The sequence below is a fragment of the Scyliorhinus canicula genome, chromosome 9 (genome assembly GCF_902713615.1).
Source record: "Scyliorhinus canicula chromosome 9, sScyCan1.1, whole genome shotgun sequence".
Lineage (NCBI taxonomy): Eukaryota > Metazoa > Chordata > Chondrichthyes > Carcharhiniformes > Scyliorhinidae > Scyliorhinus > Scyliorhinus canicula.
In genome coordinates, this window is record NC_052154.1 from 45,884,436 (window position 1) to 45,903,473 (window position 19,038).

The following is a 19,038-nucleotide window of genomic DNA, read 5'->3' on the forward strand; positions in this document are numbered from 1 at the left end:
TTATTATCTATGATTTTATTAGAGGATGAGATGAGTTACAAATACTTTTCCAGCTCAAGTACTTTTCACATTTCAATGGAATGCCAATTTATTCACTCTGGAAATGTCCTCATGCCACGTTTAAATGTCAAGCAGACTTTATGCAGTTCCATTAGTGAAATAGTGAACAACTAAGTTTAGGAAATGGTAAAGTTATGAAAGCATCCAAGATGCTTTAATTTTAAACATATATAAAAAACTATGGACCAAGAAAGAAGCCTTTGACAATAAAAACAGTTTTACCTGTATAACTGTTGCTACTTGTTGGGAAAAGATGTCAAACAGTTTTATATCAGCAGGGATTCCAGGACCATCTTCACGATGCGCAAACAAAGCCAACCTAAAAATTGTAAAATGGCCATTGAAAGCAATTCAAATAAGTGAAATGTAAAATCCCATTGCTTATTTAATGAAACTGCAAAGATACCTACTGGGAGCCAATTCAAAAAAGCAGCCTTACCGATCAATCAAAGCAATGATAATGTTTTTGACATTAACACTTTGATGGAGCTCTGCACAAGAACGAAGGAATGGATTCAGCGTCTGCAGATGAAACTCATCAGGGAATACCTGTAAAATAGATACCCTTATTACTTGAAAGCTTTTGCAAAAAATGTCACAACGCATGGGATGCATTGAGAGATGGTGTTTTAATTGTAAGAAGTGCAGTGCATTGATAGTACAGCCGAGAAATCATTGTGATTGTTATTCAAAAGGACTTGAGGCTTTGCTTCACTCAAAGTAGCCTCTTTAGTTTAGCGCTCATGAAAAATGATTCACAGCGCAATGCATATGGCAAGGTCAGTGTCGGAGTCCAGACATACACCAGTCTGTAGCAAACCAACTTTCAGCTAAAAGTCAGTATATATGTTTGACATCATTAAGGGCATTGCACTCTTAGCATAAGCTGCTACTCTATTAAATGTCTCATTAAAATACTGATTTTAAAACGAGTTCACAGAATTTAGAAAGTTGGTGAAGAGATCTTATGCAGTTGATAATATCATCAAATTTCTGTTAGTCTGTGTGCCAATATTAGCCAGGGATCTCCCATACAAAAAGGTTGAAAGCCACATATTAATGAAGTACCTCTTAACAGGATTGGTAAACAAAAATAAACATGCAGCCAATCTTGCTCGAAAACAGGCATCTATCCTATTAACTGAGTTATCAACATAAGAAACAAAGTTATGATCACCCTGCCTTTTCCAATGAAAAAATGGAGCATACTTTAATTCATTTTTTTGGAAAATTAGAGTTAGGGCTGCACTGACAGTCAAAGATTAGAATAAAAGAAACAACCAAAGAGTCACCAAGCTTGCTCTGCCATTGTGTTCGTAATGCAGCGCTCATCTTAATCCCAATTCTATGCATTACTATTACTAGAAATTTGGAGAAGGATCTCAAATTATTTTGCAACCATACCCCCTTCAGGATTGGAACCTAATAATTTGAGCTTTCTTTCGGAATTCCTTTTGCGGTCTTCATTTTCAGTTTATAGTCCCTGGTTCTAGTTTCTTGTAGTACAGCGATGATCACACTTCCCCTCATTTTTCATACCAGATCACTTATTAGTCTGACCAACAATGAATATACAGGTCACTCTTTCAAAAGGCAGAGTTCGGTGACAACAGCATCTGCAGAGGGTGCATTACCCACACATGCGGTTGCAACACTGGTGATATCAAAGCCAGCTGCCATCACCAAACTCGGACAAAACAAAAAAAGAAAGGGTGGGGGAAGAAAGAGGCCATTTCCTGCATTCACCCTTGCTCGAAAGCACAGTGCAAGTGGCAAAGTCCAGGAGTAACAGCAAGTACTGGGAACTCTCAGGGAGCATCTGCAAACGGAAGAGAAAACAGGTCTTGGGCAGGGAGTGAATGCAAATGCAGGAGAAACAGAGACTGCAGCTCAGGAAAAGAGGTGAGTGGAGGCGGTGGAGAGAGCAGGGTACTGACCAAAAGGGTTGTTCTGAGCTGCAGGCAGTGAAAGTGATGACATCACCATGTGTAGGCACAGACCAGTAGTGCCACAGATAAATGGGCACACTTCAATTATGTCACCAATGGGAGATCCTGCACCTGCGTTAGCAGGTGCAGTGTGAGCTGAGTGTATGTGCCATCTGTTGTCAATCAGGGTCATCTGAGTGAAGCGCGTTTCCTATACTGGGACTTCAAGTTAAATGTACTGAATGACACGTGACTTGCCTGCTGTTTGGCTGCAGTTACACATCCATGCTTTTCATTCTCTTATTTCTGTGAAGAACTTCATATCTCAGTAAATGTGGATTGAGTGAAGACCTAAAATTTCTACCCTTCCCTTTTCTATTTAGATTAATCTTCCATCCTCAATTTGCACACAGAAGCGGATTGTTTGTTCCAAAAGGCTTACATCGGTATTTATATTTCATACAAACCTCCTCCCATCATATTTCATCCAACTCCATCAACAAATCCTTCTATTTCTTCCTCCCTCATCTACTTGCTGATTTTCCCTTAAATGCATCTATACGGTCACGTCCATCATTTCTTCTAGTAGAGCTTTCTACGTCCTAATCACTCTTTGGATAAAAACATTTCTCCCTAAATCTCTATCAGGTCACTTCAGTCTTCTTTTTTCTGGACCCCAATATGTTCAATTAATAATAATATTATTATTATTATTATTAATAATCTTTATTAGTGTCACAGGTAGGTTTACATGAACAATGCAATGAAGTACGTATAATCTCTCAACTCTGATATCATTGTAGCAAATCTCCTCTGCACCATCGTCATTTTATAATATGGAGTCCAGAACTGATCACATTACTCCCAAATGTGATTCAACGTTCTTTTGCTATTCAATTCTATCCCTCCAAAAATGAAGTCCACCACTCAAGAGCATCCCCCATCCAATTTCAACATAGGGATATACCGGACTCTTTCCACCCACCAAAATACACCATCTCACAGTTATCCATATTAATTTTAATTTGCCGCTGCCAGGGAGAACAATAGAATCGGTCGGTAGTGAAGAGGGTTTGGGATGGGTACCAATGGTTTGAATCTTCCCAATATTTAATTGAAGGAAATGTCTGCCCATCCAGTGTCAAATATTGAATAAGCAGTCTGGTAATTTAGCAATAGTGAAGTAATTGAGAGGGTGGTGGGGACGGTGAAGTAGAACTGGATGTTGTGAACATAATTGTGAAAACTAATGCTGTGCCTAATGAGAAATAACAGGGGCCAAGAATAGATCCTTGGGCGCGCCAAGGGTAATGTGTTTGAGCAGGAAGAAAATGAAATGAAATGAATGAAAATCGCTTATTGTCACAAGTGGGCTTCAAATGAAGTTACTGTGAAAAGCCCCTAGTCGCCACATTCCGACACCTGTTCGGGGAGGCTAGTGTAGGAATTGAACCGTGCTGCTGGCCTGCCTTGGTCTGCTTTCAAAGCCAGCAATTTAGCCCTGTGCTAAACCAAGATAAGTCATTACAAGTGATTCTTTGGTTACAATTAGATAGATTAGAACGGAACCATGCAAGAGCAGTCCCACCCAGATGTGCCTGCTCCCTTACCCTCATCGACTCTTCGTTACTTCAAACAATTCAGGAAGGCTAGTCAAGTATTACCTTCCTTGTCAAAATTCCTGCTGACTTTGCAATCCTATTTTTAAACTTAATCTTTGTGCAAGGATTGAATTCCATTACTTTTTCTATAACTGACATCAAGCCGATTGGTCCATAATTCTATAGACTTGTTTTGTTACCTTCTTAAATAGACAGATCACTTCAACCGTCTTCATATTGCCTGGTACCATACATGCAACGTTGCTGCTCTCTTCTCTCAACTTATTTTAATTTGCACAGGTGCAATACATTAGTGTAAAATGCAGTTTGACAGACTTGTTTGTGAATACAAAAAGGTATTTATTAAGAAAAATGCACAGCAGTCACACGGCTGCCCTTAGTCCTTGCCTCCACTCAGAGTCCCAAGCCAAGGTGACCTTCGCTCTGCTGTGTTGCCCTTAAAGGGACAATCACCACATCCCTCCCCTTTAACTGCTTTGTACAATCTTCAACAACTAAGTTACTCAGTCCTAAATGTTAACTGAACATTTTTTTATATAACGGTCCAACGGAGGGATTTTTCTGTTTCTTGTGGAACAGTGTAATTTTGTAGTCGGAAATGCTTCAACAGGATCGACATTAACAGGAACTGCAATAACATGTAGCCATTCTAGCACACGCAGTTCATTACTTACTTGCTTCCATGGAGACATCAGTTATGCCTATAACAGGTCGATCAGGTACTTTGGTTCTTACGGATTCGAAAACATTTCTTGATGGGAACACTGACTGCTGGAGCAGCACTCTACTCAAGTGACCCACATGTTTATGAACGATCTGTTCTGTCTCTTGGGAGACAATTATTCTGGAGATTCAACTTGATCCAGTACCGAAGGTTTATATTATGTACTTCAAGGAGTTTATGTTACAGTGGTGATGACTCATTGATCAAACCTTGAAGTTTGTGTTTAAACAAATACTTTTATTGGTAGGCTTTAACTTCGTACAGTTCAAAATATAGTCTTGCACAGAATAGTTCCACACAGGCTTGCTACTTACCAGGTTCTAGATTGCTCTTTGACCATGTGACTACACAAGATACTGGGCGGTGCCACCCTCCAGTCCTACATTGGCCCTTGCTCTGCCAAGCACGTTACATTATATAATGCATGCAGGCACATGTCATCTCAATACAACAAAAAGTGTTGTGTTTTGACAGTTCTTTCACAACCTTGGGATTGTCGCGCGTGAAGGAATGGTTGTGGTACTCTCTTTCTGGTGAATTATGTGATAAAATTCCCTCTTTCCAGCAAGCTGCTGCCTCAAGAGCTCTGCCACTGCCGCCTTCTTGAGCTTCTTGTTGCTTGTGGAACTTTTGAGAATTGCCCTCAATCTGGGGTCTTCCCTAATTTTCATGCTCATAGCGGTTTGTTGTTTCTTGTGGTTGCCGCTTTAAGCGCATTGCCACTTTAACTGAATTACCTAGTCAAGCCCATATCCCTTTGTTTCCAATCAGCTGTTGGCTTTGTGTTTTTCCTTCACTTTAAGAGTTTGGCATTAACTCGGATGCCCTTCGTCGAATTTATACTGAAGGAAGTCATTTCACTGACCCCAGAGATTTTTCTTCTTTTGACTGGCTGGAGAATCCGTTTTTTCCCTTTGATGTGCAAGTTTTAAAAAAATTTCTCTCGTACTTGGGAGACCAGTGCTCTCATAGTCCAGTCAGGGCCGTTGTTTTTAAAAACCGTTCACTTTCCTCCATTGAAATAAAAAAAAGAGGTCGAGAACTTTATTTCTTTTGCTTGAAGCCCATCAGTGCAGTTGCTGCCACGGATGTGGAACGGACTCCCTTCCAGAGTCTACGGGGGTGGGGGGGGGGGGGGGGGGGGGGTCTGTGGCAGCAACTGCACTGATCCAGTACATTGGGAGATTGTCAAGTTCTGCTTCATGATTTTTTTTCCATGCTTCGGGACACCTCGTTGCAGTTCACTTTTTTTTTTTAAAACTTAAGGCACAGCTTTGTGTGTCTTTTAAAAAACTTTGCAGCAACTCTTATTGACTGAAGTTCAATTTATTATTAAATTTAAAGCCACAGCCGTTACTTTGCAGGGCTATTTTCTCCTTTTTTTCCTATATGTTTCTTTCTAATTCAGGTTTATTCTGCATCTGCCCCTCAGCCTATCCAATGCACTGAGTCACCTTCTAGTCTGTTAGTGTGACTGATCCCTCATTTATGGATTCTGTTTTGAATGTCTTGCTAGTTATGCCTATTTTTCAGTTGCCATTGTTCCCTATTCTTTCTGATATATGCTGTAAAGTTTAGTTGCAGGTCCTATAATTTGGATGTAGTCACATTTCGGCCATTCCTATTACATCTGATTCCTTGCTACAGATTATTGCCTCCAGTTCCACTTTATTTGCTGCATGTGTTTCTGTACATGCAGTCCAAATTCGGATTTTAATAGTTCTCCTTTTCCTTTCATTTTTAAACAGCGTTTTCATACCTCTGCTATTTAAGTTGCCCGTGTTCCCTGGCTGCTAATTACCCTTGTTTTTGGCCTTCCATTCTCAGATAATGCTATTTTCGTCAGAACCATCCCTGCTATGTTACTAGTTTCCAAGTGTCCAAAGTACACAGAACCTTTTCAGTACAGGCCATTTGGCCCATCAAGTCTGCACTGGCTCACTGAAAGAATATTCTATTTCCCCTGCCTTACCCCATATCATTGCACATTATTTCTCTTCAGATAGCAATTCAATTTCCTTTTAAATACCTTGATCAAACCTACCACTTTCTAAAGAACATCTGTCATCATCCCACCCATTGCGTCCCATGTCGTTTTTAGAAAGTCACTATTCCTCTCAGTTCATCATCTTCAAATATGGATATATTACCCGTTCTTCCCAAATTTGGTTAATTTATTTTCTTTAAAATAACTGCATCAAGAAATGCTTAAGTTTTACTTGTCCCTCCCCCAGCTTAGTCAGCTAAAACTAATTAATACTTCACAAATTGAAAACAAGTGTTGGTTTTGGTTGGTCCCTTTTTGTTTCTCAGCAACTTTAAAGCAAAAAACATTCAACTGTGAGCAATTTTGGGCCCCACACCTCAGGAAGGTCATACTGGCACTGGAGCGGGTCCAGCGGAGATTCACACGGATGATCCCAGGAATGGTAGGCCTAACATACGATGAACGTCTGAGGATCGTGGGATTATATTCATTGGAGTTTAGGAGGTTGAGGGGAGATCTAATGGAAACAATAACTAATAGAAACTTTATAAAAGATCTTAAAGTAAGGGAACACTTAGGAAGCAGCGATCATAATATGGTTGAGTTCAGTCTGCAGTTTGAAAGAGAGAAGGCAAAATCGGATGTAATGGTGTTACAGTTAAATAAAGGTAATTACGAGGGCATGAGAGAGGAACTGGCGAAAATCGACTGGAAGCAGACCCTAGTGGGGAAGACAGTAGAGCAAAAATGGCAGGAGTTTTTATGCATTATTGAGGACACTGTACAGAGGTTTATCCCCAAGAAAAGAAAGATTATCCGGGGAGGGATTAGACAGCCATGGCTGACAAAGGAGGTCAGGAAATGTATCAAAGAAAAAGAGAGATCCTATAAAGTGGCCAAAAGCACTGGGAAATCAGAAGATTGGGAAGGCTACAAAAACAAACAGAGGTTAACAAAGAGACAAATAAGGAAGGAGAGGATCAAATATGAAGGCAGGCTAGCCAGTAATATAAGAAATGATAGTAAAAGTTTCTTTCAATACATAAGAAACAAACGACAGGCCAAAGTAGACATTGGGCCAATTCAAACTGATTCCGGAAGGCTAGTGATGGGAGACGAGGAAATGGCTGGAGAACTTAATAAGTACTTTGCGTCTGTCTTCACAGTGGAAGACATGAGTAATATCCCAAAAATTATAGAGGGTCAGGGGGCTGAGTTGAGTATGGTTGCCATTACAAAAGAGATGGTGCTAAAAAAGCTAAAAGGTCTTAAAATTGACAAATCTCCTGGCCCCGATGGGCTACACCCTAGAGTTCTGAGAGAGGTGGCTGAAGAAATAGCGGAAGCGTTGGTTGAGATCTTTCAAAAATCACTGGAGTCAGGGAAAGTCCCGGACGATTGGAAGATCGCTGTTGTAACCCCCTTGTTCAAGAAAGGATCAAGACAAAGATGGAAAATTATAGGCCAATTAGCCTAACCTCGGTTGTTGGTAAAATTCTAGAATCGATCGTTAAGGATGAGATTTCTAAATTCTTGGAAGAGCAGGGTCGGATTAGAACAAGTCAACATGGATTTAGTAAGGGGAGGTCGTGCCTGACGAACCTGTTAGAATTCTTTGAGGAGGTGACAAGTAGGTTAGACCAGGGAAACCCAGTGGATGTGGTCTATCTGGATTTCCAAAAGGCCTTTGATAAGGTGCCACACAGGAGGCTGCTGAGTAAGGTGAGGGCCCATGGTGTTCGAGATGAGCTACTGGCATGGGTTGAGGATTGGCTGTCTGACAGAAGGCAGAGAGTTGGGATAAAAGGTTCTTTTTCGGAATGGCAGGCGGTGACCAGCGGTGTCCCACAGGGTTCAGTGTTGGGGCCGCAGCTGTTCACCATATATATTAATGATCTGGATGAAGGGACTGGGGGCATTCTAGCAAAGTTTGCCGATGATACGAAGTTAGGTGGTCAGGCAGGTAGTGCTGAGGAAGTGGGGAGGCTGCAGAAGGATCTAGACAGTTTGGGAGAGTGGTGCAGGAAATGGCTGATGCAATTCAACGTGAGAAAATGTGAGGTCTTGCACTTTGGAAAAAAGAATCCAAGCATAGACTACTTTCTAAACGGTGAGAAAATTCATAATGCCAAAGTACAAAGGGATCTGGGAGTGCTAGTCGAGGATTCCCTAAAGGTAAACATGCAGGTTGAATCTATGATTAAGAAAGCGAATGCAATGTTGTCATTTATCTCAAGAGGGTTGGAATATAAAAGCAGCGATGTGCTACTGAGCCTTTATAAGGCTCTGGTTAGGCCCCATTTGGAGTACTGTGTCCAGTTTTGGGCCCCACATCTCAGGAAGGACATACTGGCACTGGAGAGTGTCCAGCGGAGATTCACACGGATGATCCCTGGAATGGCGGGTCTAACATATGATGAACGGCTGAGGATCCTGGGATTGTATTCATTGGAGTTTAGAAGGTTAAGGGGAGATCTAATAGAAACTTACAAGATAATACATGGCTTAGAAAGGGTGGACGCAAAGAAACTGTTTCCGTTAGGCGAGGAGACGAGGACCCGTGGGCACAGCCTTAGAATTAGAGGAGGTAAATTCAGAACAGAAATGCGGAGACATTTCTTCAGCCAGAGAGTGGTGGGCCTGTGGAATTCATTGCCGTGGAGTGCAGTGGAGGCCGGGACGCTAAATGGCTTCAAGGCAGAGATAGATAAATTCTTGATGTCGCGAGGAATTAAGGGCTACGGGGAGAATGCTGGTAGGTGGAGTTGAAATGCCCATCAGCCATGATTGAATGGCGGAGTGGACTCGATGGGCCGAATGGCCTTACTTCCACTCCTATGTCTTATGGTCTTATGGTCTAAACTTACAAGATAATGAATGGCTTGGATAGGATGGACGTAGGGAAGTCGTTTCCATTAGCAGGGGAGACTAGGACGCGGGGGCACAGCCTTAGAATAAAAGGGAGTCACTTTAGAACAGAGATGAGAAGAAATTTCTTCAGCCAGAGAGTGGTAGGTCTGTGGAATTCATTGCCACAGAGGGCGGTGGAGGCCGGGACGTTGAGTGTCTTTAAGACAGAAATTGATAAATTCTTGATTTCTCGAGGAATTAAGGGCAATGGGGAGAGAGCGGGTAAATGGAGTTGAAATCAACCATGATTGAATGGTGGAGTGGACTAGATGGGCCGAATGGCCTTACTTCCGCTCCTATGTCTTATGGTCTTATTCACTCCTGAATTTCCACTCAAACCATCTCCTTCATGCCATCTCCCTCTTTAGGCCAATCTTACTGTACTGATCATTGTTTTAGTTACGTATCAAATGCACTTACTTATATACTTGTTCAGGTGCTGTACTATAGACAGTATTTTATTAGCATATAATCCCTCTTTTTTAGACCCAACATTTCAAGCGACCAGGCTTATTCAGAGGCATATTAAAGTTCAAATGCAGCATGGCTAAGCTACTAAGGCAGCTAGTCAGATTCATGCACACATTTATAGGTCAGTATCTGTGATAAATGTAAACATGGGGCGGAATTCTCCCCCCTCTCCCCCCCCCCCCCCCCCCCCCGGCCACGCTGGGTGGGAGAATCGGCAGGGCGCCGAGCGAGTCCCTCCACGGCGCCCCGGCACCCGCACACTATTCCCCCCCCCCCCCAAACTGGCGCAGCGAGATTCATGGCTAGCCACTGGGAGAATCGCTGCTCGTCGTTTGTAACGGGCGAGCGGTGATTCTCCGGCCCAGATGGGCCGAGCGGCCTGCCCATCACGACAGGTTCCCGCCGGCGCTGTCCACACCTGGTCAGTGCAGGTGGTAACAGCGCGGGAATGCTGAGGGGGGGGGGGCGCCTGTGGGAGGGAGTTCTTGCACGGTGTGAGGGGGGGGGGGCTCAAAAGGAGTCTGGCCCACCATTCGGCGTCTCTGAAGGAGAACCTCCTTTCCTCCGCTGCCCCGCAAGATCCATCCGACATCTTCTTGCGGGGCGCCCGCGGGGAGGACGGCAACCGTGCATGCGCGGGTTGGCGCCGGCCAATCTGCGCATGCGCGGGTGACGTCATTTATGCGGCGCCAAGGCCCGGCGCGCATAAATGACGCGGCGCCGCTCCTAGCCCCCCGGGGGTGGGAGAATAGGGGGCTGGGAGCTGCCTCCGACGCCAGAGTGAAACACTCCGGTTTTCACTCCGGCGTCAGGACTTGGGCGCAATGCTACTCTTCCGATGGGAGAATTGCGCCCATGGTATCCAACACAAGCAATTTATTTCCAATGAAATATTGCTTCTCCTAATAAATATGGCATTAGCACAATTCTCAGCTGGTGGAGGGGAAGGGAGGAAGAGGGAAATATTAATAATCTTGCTTCTTTACTCCAAAAAAAGTCAATTTATTATTTGCAAAACAAATATGTACAGACCAAAAAAATTAGAACATTACCTGAATGATACATTCCATGAGATACTCTTGAGCCAAGCCATCCCTGCAGTTTACAACCTGCTCCAATATTCCAGTTAATACAATCTAGAGGGAAAAAGATTGGAAAAACAAAAAAAAAGTCAGTTGGGAGCATTCCCTGGGCAAAAATTGTGAGCTTGAACCTAATTGCAGACTTCTCAGGCCATAATCTAGGCTGACAAGGAAGTGCTGCATTGCGAGAGGTGGATGAAATGTTAAATGAGAGTCCGTCTGTTCCGGTAGGTCTGGAAATTGTTCCAGCGTTCTGGATAATATTGCTCTCTCAATTACCACCAAACACTGTTTAATGCGTTTTTTGTGGGATCTCACAATGCAAAACAGCTACCATATTTTCTTATACAAGTCATCAGGACATTTTAGAGAAGTATAAAGATAGTAATGTGCCATAATTTTAAATATTGAAATAAGATCACTGCTCTAATGAGCCAATTGCTTTTCCCACATTTCCAATTTCAACTGTACATCAGCTGTAATTAAAGTTCACTTGACATTTCTCAAATTGCTTCCCCAGATCAAGTAGCATACTGCAATTTAAAAGATATCAAAAAAAAATTTTTTGAAATAAATTTTATTCAAGTTTTCAACAACAAATGTTATCACAACAGAGAAAAACAGTAACCCCTCCCGTCCAATACAGAAACAATAAATTAACAAGAAAAAGAAATAAGCATAAAACCATGAGAACAAACCCCCATAACAAACCCGTAGCCCTCTTCTCTCTTTCCCCCCCCCCCCCCCCCCCCCCCCGGCTACCTTCCCCCAATTCCCGTCCATTTTCCCCTGATTCTTGGCCACCCGGCTATTCTTCCTCTTGTTCGTTGGCCACAAACAGGTCCCGGAACAGTTGCATGAATGGATCCCACGTTCTGTGGAAGCCGGCGTCTGACCATCGGATGGCGAATTTCATTTTCTCCATTTGGAGCGATTCCGACAGGTCGGACAGCCAGTCTGCAGCTCTGGGTTGTAATGCTGACCACCAGCCAAACAGGATTCTATGGCGGGCGATCAGGGAGGCAATGGCAAGGGCGTCCGCTCTCCTCCCCAGGAATAGATCTGGCTGGTCGGAGACCCCGAAGACCGCCACTATCGGGCATGGCTCCACCCTCACCCCCACCACTTTGGACATAGCCTCGAAGAAGGCTGTCCAGTACTCCACAAGTCTGGGGCAAGACCAGAACATGTGGGCGTGGTTGGCCGGGCCTCTTTGGCACCGTTCACATCTGTCCTCCACCTCCGGGAAGAACCTACTCATACGGTTTCTTGTTAAGTGGGCTCTATGTACCACTTTTAGTTGCGTCAGGCTGAGCCTTGCGCACGTGGCAGTGGAGTTGACCCTATGCAGTGCTTCGCTCCAGAGTCCCCACCCTATCTCAATCCCCAGGTCACCCTCCCATTTCTTTCTTGTTGCGTCCAGTACGGTGTCAGCCCTTTCTACCAGTCGGTTATACATGTCGCTACAGTTCTCTTTATCTAGGATACTTGCGTCCAGTAGGTCTTCCAGTAGTGTCTGTCGTGGCGGTTGTGGGTACGTCCTAGTCTCCTTTCGTAAGAAGTTTTTGAGCTGCAGATACCGTAGCTCGTTCCCCCTGGCTAGCCGAAATTTCTCTGTCAGTTCGTCCAGTGTTGCGATCCTGCCGTCCGTGTATAGGTCCCTGACTGTCAGTGTCCCCCCGTCCTGCCTCCACCTTTTGAAGGCGGTGTCAGTCAGTGCTGGTGTGAACCTATGGTTGTTGCAGATGGGAGCCTTGTCCGACATTTTGGTCAGGCCAAATTGCTGCCGCAGTTGGTTCCAGGATTGGAGGGTGGCTGTCTCCACTGGGCTGCTGGAGTGTTTTTTGGGTGGGGATGGGAGTGCTGCCGTGGCGAGGGCCCGGAGGGAGGTAAAAGACATCAAAAATGACAACAAAACAGAGCTGGAAGACGAAGAAAGAAGAAAATGCGAGTGCCAAAGCACTATCATTTAAAAAGCCAGCACCATTAATGAGACAATGGAGTGGATTCTGGTCTCTTCATGGGAAGCAGCTAAAAAAAAAAACCCACAAAACTTAGCTTTCCTACAAAAACAAAACTATTTTCCTGGCCTTCCCAACGCCTACCATTTTCGTGGATTGGGAAATTATTGGGTACAAAATGCACACACGCCTCTTCCATGATCAATGTCCCTCTTGTGAGAGTCAATGTAAAACAGTATTTCCTCCCAGACTCTGTGTTTTGAAAACCAAGAAACATTCCTCCTTTGAGATTGAGACCGATGGAGGAAGTCTTCAGAAGCATCGGTAACATTCTGATAGGCAAATATAAAATGTTTTGACATTTTCAAGTGTCAGTATTCGATGCTGCTTTGTAATGTAATGTATTTTAATGCAGTGATCCATCATAGGAACCTGTACAGCAAAGGTAAGTTGACCATTACATTACCAGTATTGTGCAAGTGTTGGCATACATTACAGCAATTTTTTTCCATTTGCATTCAAATGTGTTGGTAAACCTTCCAGTCACATTTTGTTCTGTGACTGTACAGAGAGTGCTGGCTTTGAAATAAAATTAAAGTACAAATTCAGACCCGAATACTTATTAAGCTGGTCATTCTGGATAACAAGGCCGATTATGTTGAGTATTAAAGGACAGATTCTTTATAAGGCTGCATTAAAAAAAACACAGAACCCTTGCTTACACTGAATGTTTCACAATCTCAAATTATATCACTAGTATTTCTTTGGGTAGATTTTAAAATCAAATTAAGAGTATTTGAAACATGAAGCACAATTCTTACCTGCTTGTACCGTTCTACATTAACCCCTTCCAACTGACTTAGTCGAACTAAGTTTGTACCAACGAGGATTCGCAGTTCTTGACGTTCACGTTCCCGCTTTTCACGGTCTCTGCTGTGACCCTGGTGTTGCATTCGTACCCAGAGTTTGTTCATTTCTGCAAAGTTCAGGAGCACAAAGTCCATGGAATCATTGATGTCTCCAGTTACAACTTCTCTGAAAAACATAAGGGAGTTGAAGGATGTGAGGCATCAGACCAGAATATATTTTGGACCATAAAATCTTTTTGGTAGTGGAGATTGGAAACTCTCACGTGACAATCATTTGGAGGGATTCTGAGAGACATCCACAAACATTGGTGTGATTAAGAGTATTCTCCTGCAATTTTCGTTAAAATAGATTTTTTAAAAATAAATTCCAAATAACCTAAGAAAACATTCTTGTACATTTTGTATTAATATTCAGCTTTTACTGAATTGTTTTGTTCTTGGGGCAATTAGTCCAAGTATATCGAGTACAAGATTAGTATCATTGTTGTAGGAGTATACAGCATTACTTCAAGCAAACAGGACAGAAAAAGACCATTCAACTAAACTGGTCTTAGCCGACTGTAACTCTCCACACAACCCTCCTTTATCTAACTGTCCTTTCATTTCTCCCTCACCCATTCATTTATCTAACTTCCTCTTAATGAGGCTGTTTGCCTCATCTGTTAATTGCAAGAATGTGTTACTATTATTTGCCAAGTAAGTTTCCTCATGAGATCTCTATTGGATTTATTCGTAACTGTCTTCTATTTCTAACCTATAGCTTGGACACATGTATTCTGGCAAGCAGTCTCATTATCAGACAAGCATGCCTCTGCCACAATGTTAACTCAATATTACAATTATGCAGTTCTTCCTGGAGGCTTTTCTCTGTCTGGTTGATGCTCCAACTAAAATGTTTTTCCATCTCGTTGAGGCAGCCTCAGGCCAATCCACATCCAGCAACTTGTTCTGAGAACTGTCAAAATGTGAACAGAGTTGTGACAAATTCCACTTCAGTAGCTAAGACAATTCATAATATTCTAAATGTAACAACCCACAGAAACAAAATGAAAAGTCCAATGTTAATGGAGCCTTTAAAAATATTCAGGATCTGGTTTCACATCTTCCTCCAAACAAAATCAGTTCTTCCATGGGCCATATCCTATGTAGCAAGTTCTGTAAAATGGCCTTCTTAACATGCGTCACTACTTTTGAGTGATTTGTGTATCTGTATGCATATCCAATGGTTCCTTCACTCCTCTACTACATCCAGACACTTATCGTCCAAGCAATATGTGATCTTCATTATTCCTACCAAAACATAACACCTCAAATTAAATTGCCAATTACACATCCATTCTGCAAATTTATTAATGTCTTCTAGTATCTAGTCTAATTTTTCTCTTGTATTAACTGCACTGTTTAGTGTCATCTGTAAATTTGGAAATAGTACATCCAATTGAATTCAAAATAATTATTCTACGTAGTCCCAACATCGATTCCACCATTCGGTTAGGTCAAAAGCGATCTGTTACATAGAATTTACAGTGCAGAAGGAGGCCATTCGGCCCATCGAGTCTGCACCAGCTCTTGGAAAGAGCACCCAACGCAAGGTCAACACCTCCACCCTATCCCCACAACCCACCTGACACTAAGGGCAATTTTGGACACCAAGAGCAATTTATCATGGCCAATGCACCTAACCTGCACATCTTTGGACTGTGGGAGGAAACCCACGCACACACGGGGAGGATGTGCAGACTCCGCACAGACAGTGACCCAAGCCGGAATCGAACCTGGGACCCTGGAGCTGTGAAGCAATTATGCTATCCACAATGCTACTGTGCTGCCCATAACTGTGTTACCTAATGCCATATCACCATTGCTCTCTACGGAACGCTGCTGCTCAACTGTTGCCAGTCTGAGGAACTACCTTTGAAGACTTGGTTTTGCCGCTAGCTTGGTTTTGATTCTACCATTCCACCACTGACTCCGACGATCCAACCACTGACTCCACATGGTATGACCTTAGTCACAAGTCTTAGCAGTATTTTCTTAAAATCCCAAATATATTACATCTACCATATTATTACTGTAAGGCAGAGAAGCTTTTAAGTTTTAGTTTAGATCATTTGATTGCAGTTGGAATGGGTAGTGAGAGTAGTTCCCACAGTTGGGCTAGAAACTCTCTCAGCTTTGCTACAAGAAGTCATACCATAGAACATAGAGTGCAGGAGGCCATTTGACCCATCGACCCACTTAAGCCCTCACCTTCCACCACACACCCACAACCCAATAACCCCTCCCAACCTTTTTGGACACCAAGGGCAATTTAGCATGGCCGATCCACGTAACCTGCACATCTTTGGACTGTGGGAGGAAACCGGACAGACACGGGGAGAACGTGCAGACTCCACACAGACAGTGACCCAGCAAGGAATCAAACCTGGGACCCTGGCGCTGTGAAGCCACAGTGCTAACCACGTGTGCTACCGTGCTGCCTGAGCAATGGTTAAGAAACAAGTGCAGAGATGGAAGAGCAATTAATTAAGGAAAGTAGAGAAATGAAGAGAACTTTCCTAGAAGTCTGAAGTTAAAGGCACTAGAACAGAGCACCGTTCATTAAAGACAGACCAAGCTGAGAAGGCGACTATGAGATTCCAGAAAGATAGCTGAAATGATTTTCAGCTTTGAGAGATATTATAGCCTGTGGAACGCAAGTTGAAATAACGATTGAAATCCGTGGCTGGATTGATGTAAAAACAGTTAAGACAAAGAAAACCTAAAAGGGGGCAGTGTCAAATAATGGACTGGATTTGCTATTAAGTGGTGTGGATGCTTGGGTTACCAGAGTCATTTGTAAAACCTGGTTTAGATTTCAGAGTGCAAATGATTACAGGAAAGCATAATTATGAGAGAAGATTTTAAAGCGCGTTTTTGGTAGTGGAGATCGGAAACTCTCACGTGACAATCATTTGGAAGGATTCTGAGAGACATCCACAAACATTCACTTTAAAAAAAAAATAATTTAGAGTACCCAATTCATATTTTCCAATTAAGGGCCAATTTAGTGTGGCCAATCCCACTACCCTGCACATTTTTGGGTTGTGGGGGCAAAATCCATGCAAACATGGGGAGAATGTGTAATCTCCACACGGACAGTGACCCAGAGCCGGGATCAAACCAGGCACCTCGGCGCTGTGAGGCTGCAGTGCTAACCACTTGCGCCACCGTGCTGCCCCACAAACATTCACTTGGGGTTCAGAGTGGAGAGCAAGCGGGAAACATAAAAACTGATTGTAACAGCTTCTAAAGGTATGTAAAGAGAAAAGGACTGAAAAATTAATAGAGGTATTCATAACGGGGAACAAAGAAATAGCTGAGGAACTAAAATCGCACTTTAATTCTGTTTTCACAAAGGAAGACACAAATAATATACCGGAAGTTCTGAGTAACACAAGTTTTAGTGAGGAGCTGAAGGGAATTAGTATTAGTAGAGAAATGGTTTTGGGGAACATAATGGGATTGAAGGTGGATAATCTCCAGGGCCTGATAATCTTCATCCCAGAGCACTTAAGGAAGCGGCAATAGAAATAGTAGGTCCATTGGTGGTCATTTTCCAAAATTCTTTGGACTCTGGAATGGTTCCTCCAGATTGGAGGGTAGTTAATATAACCCCGCTTTTCAAAAAGGAGGTAGAAAGAAAACAAGGAAATAAGACCAGTGAGCCCACGTCGGTCGTAGGGAAATTACTACTAGAATTTCATAGCAAAGTATTTGAAAAGCAGTGGTATAAATCAGACAAAGGCAGCATGGATTTACAAAAGGGAAATCATGCTTGACAAATCTACTGGAATTATTTGAAGATGTAAAGTAGAACCTGTGGATGTGGTTTATTTAGACTTTCAAAAAGCTTTCAACATGGTCTCACATAGCAGATTATTGTGTAAAGTTAAAGCGCGTGAAATTGCAGGTAGTGTCTTGAGATGGATAGAAAGCTGGCTAGCAGATGGAAGCAAAAAACTTGGAATAACTAGGTCTTTTTCCAATTGGCAGGCAGTGACTAGTGGGATATTGCAGGGATCTGTGCTCAGATCCAACTGTTCACATTATATATTAATGAGTTGAGGGGCGGCATGCGGCACAGTGGATAGCACTGGGACTGCGGCGCTGAGGACCCGCATTCGAATCTCGGTCCTGGGTCATTGTTCGTGTGGAGTTTGCACATTCTCCCCATGTCTGTGTGGGTTTCACCCCCACAACCCAAAGATGTGCAGGTTAGATGGATTGGCCACGCTAAATTGCCCCTTAATTGGGGGGAAAAAAAAGAATTGGGGACTCTAAATTTAAAAAAAAGAAAAAATATTAATGATTTGGACGAGGGAACTAATTGTGTTATCTCCAAATTTGAAAATGATACAAAGTTGGGTGGTAGGGTGAGCTGTGAGGAGGGTGCAGAGATGCTTCGGCGGGATTTGGACAGGCTGAGTAGGCAGGCATGTGCAGTATGATGTGGATAAACGTGAGGTTATCCACTTCGGTAGCAACAATAGGAAGGCAGATTATTATTTGAATGCATGTGAATTGAGAGAGGTGGACACTCAGCGAGACCTTGGTGTCTTCGTGCAATAGTCGCTGAAAGTATGCACACAGGTACAACACACAGAAAAGAGGGCAATTGGTATGTTTGCCTGCATAGCGAAAATGATTTGAGTATAGGAATAGGGATATTTTACTGTAATTATATAGGGCATTGGTGTGGCCACACCTGGAATATTCTGTACAGTTTTGGTGTCCTTATCTGAGGAAGGATGTTCTTGCTATGGATAGAGCACAACAAAAGGTTTACCAGGCTGATTCCTGGGACGGCAGGACTGTCATATGAGGAGAGGCTAAAGTTGGTTAGGATTATATTCATTGGAGTTTAGAAGAGTGAAATGGGATTATAGAAACTTTTTTAAATTCTGACAGGATTAGACAGGGTAGATTCAGAAAGAATGTTCCCAATGGTGGGGGAAGTCCAGAACTAGGGGTCATAGTTTGAAAATAAGAGGAAAACCTTTTAGGACTGAGGTGAGGAAATATTTCTTCACCCAGAGAGTGGTGAATCTGTGAAATTCACTACCACAAATAGTAGTTGATGCCAAAACGTCGAGTCATTTCAAGAAGGAATTAGATATAGCTCTTGGGGTTAACGGGATCAAGAAATATAGTTTGGGGGGGGGGGGGGAAGAAAGAGCGCACGCAAAGGAGCGAAGAGGCTGGATGGGGGTATTGAACTTAGTGATCAGCCATGATCATAATGAATGGTGGAGCAGGCTCGAAGGGCCAAATGCTTCCTCCAGCTCCCATTTTCTATGTAATGATAGGGCCAACATGTGCATTTAGCAAAGATTTCAGTTTTGCGCCAGGCCAACATATCCCTGAATGTGCTCTTTTGGAGCA

General features: G+C 43.0%; 1 protein-coding gene across 2 annotated transcripts in view; it reads right to left on the reverse strand.

Moving 5' to 3' along the window:
- The window catches only part of vps35 (VPS35 retromer complex component), a 67,530-nt gene that overhangs the window by 25,785 nt on the left and 22,707 nt on the right, over window positions 1-19,038 (reverse strand). For both annotated transcript variants that reach the window (XM_038806634.1, XM_038806635.1), the window contains exons 6-9: window positions 13,567-13,780; window positions 10,755-10,838; window positions 500-609; window positions 283-379 (exon numbers count right to left, since the gene is read on the reverse strand). In XM_038806634.1, the coding sequence (XP_038662562.1) occupies window positions 283-379; window positions 500-609; window positions 10,755-10,838; window positions 13,567-13,780 (505 nt within the window). The remainder of the gene's footprint in view (window positions 1-282; window positions 380-499; window positions 610-10,754; window positions 10,839-13,566; window positions 13,781-19,038) is intronic.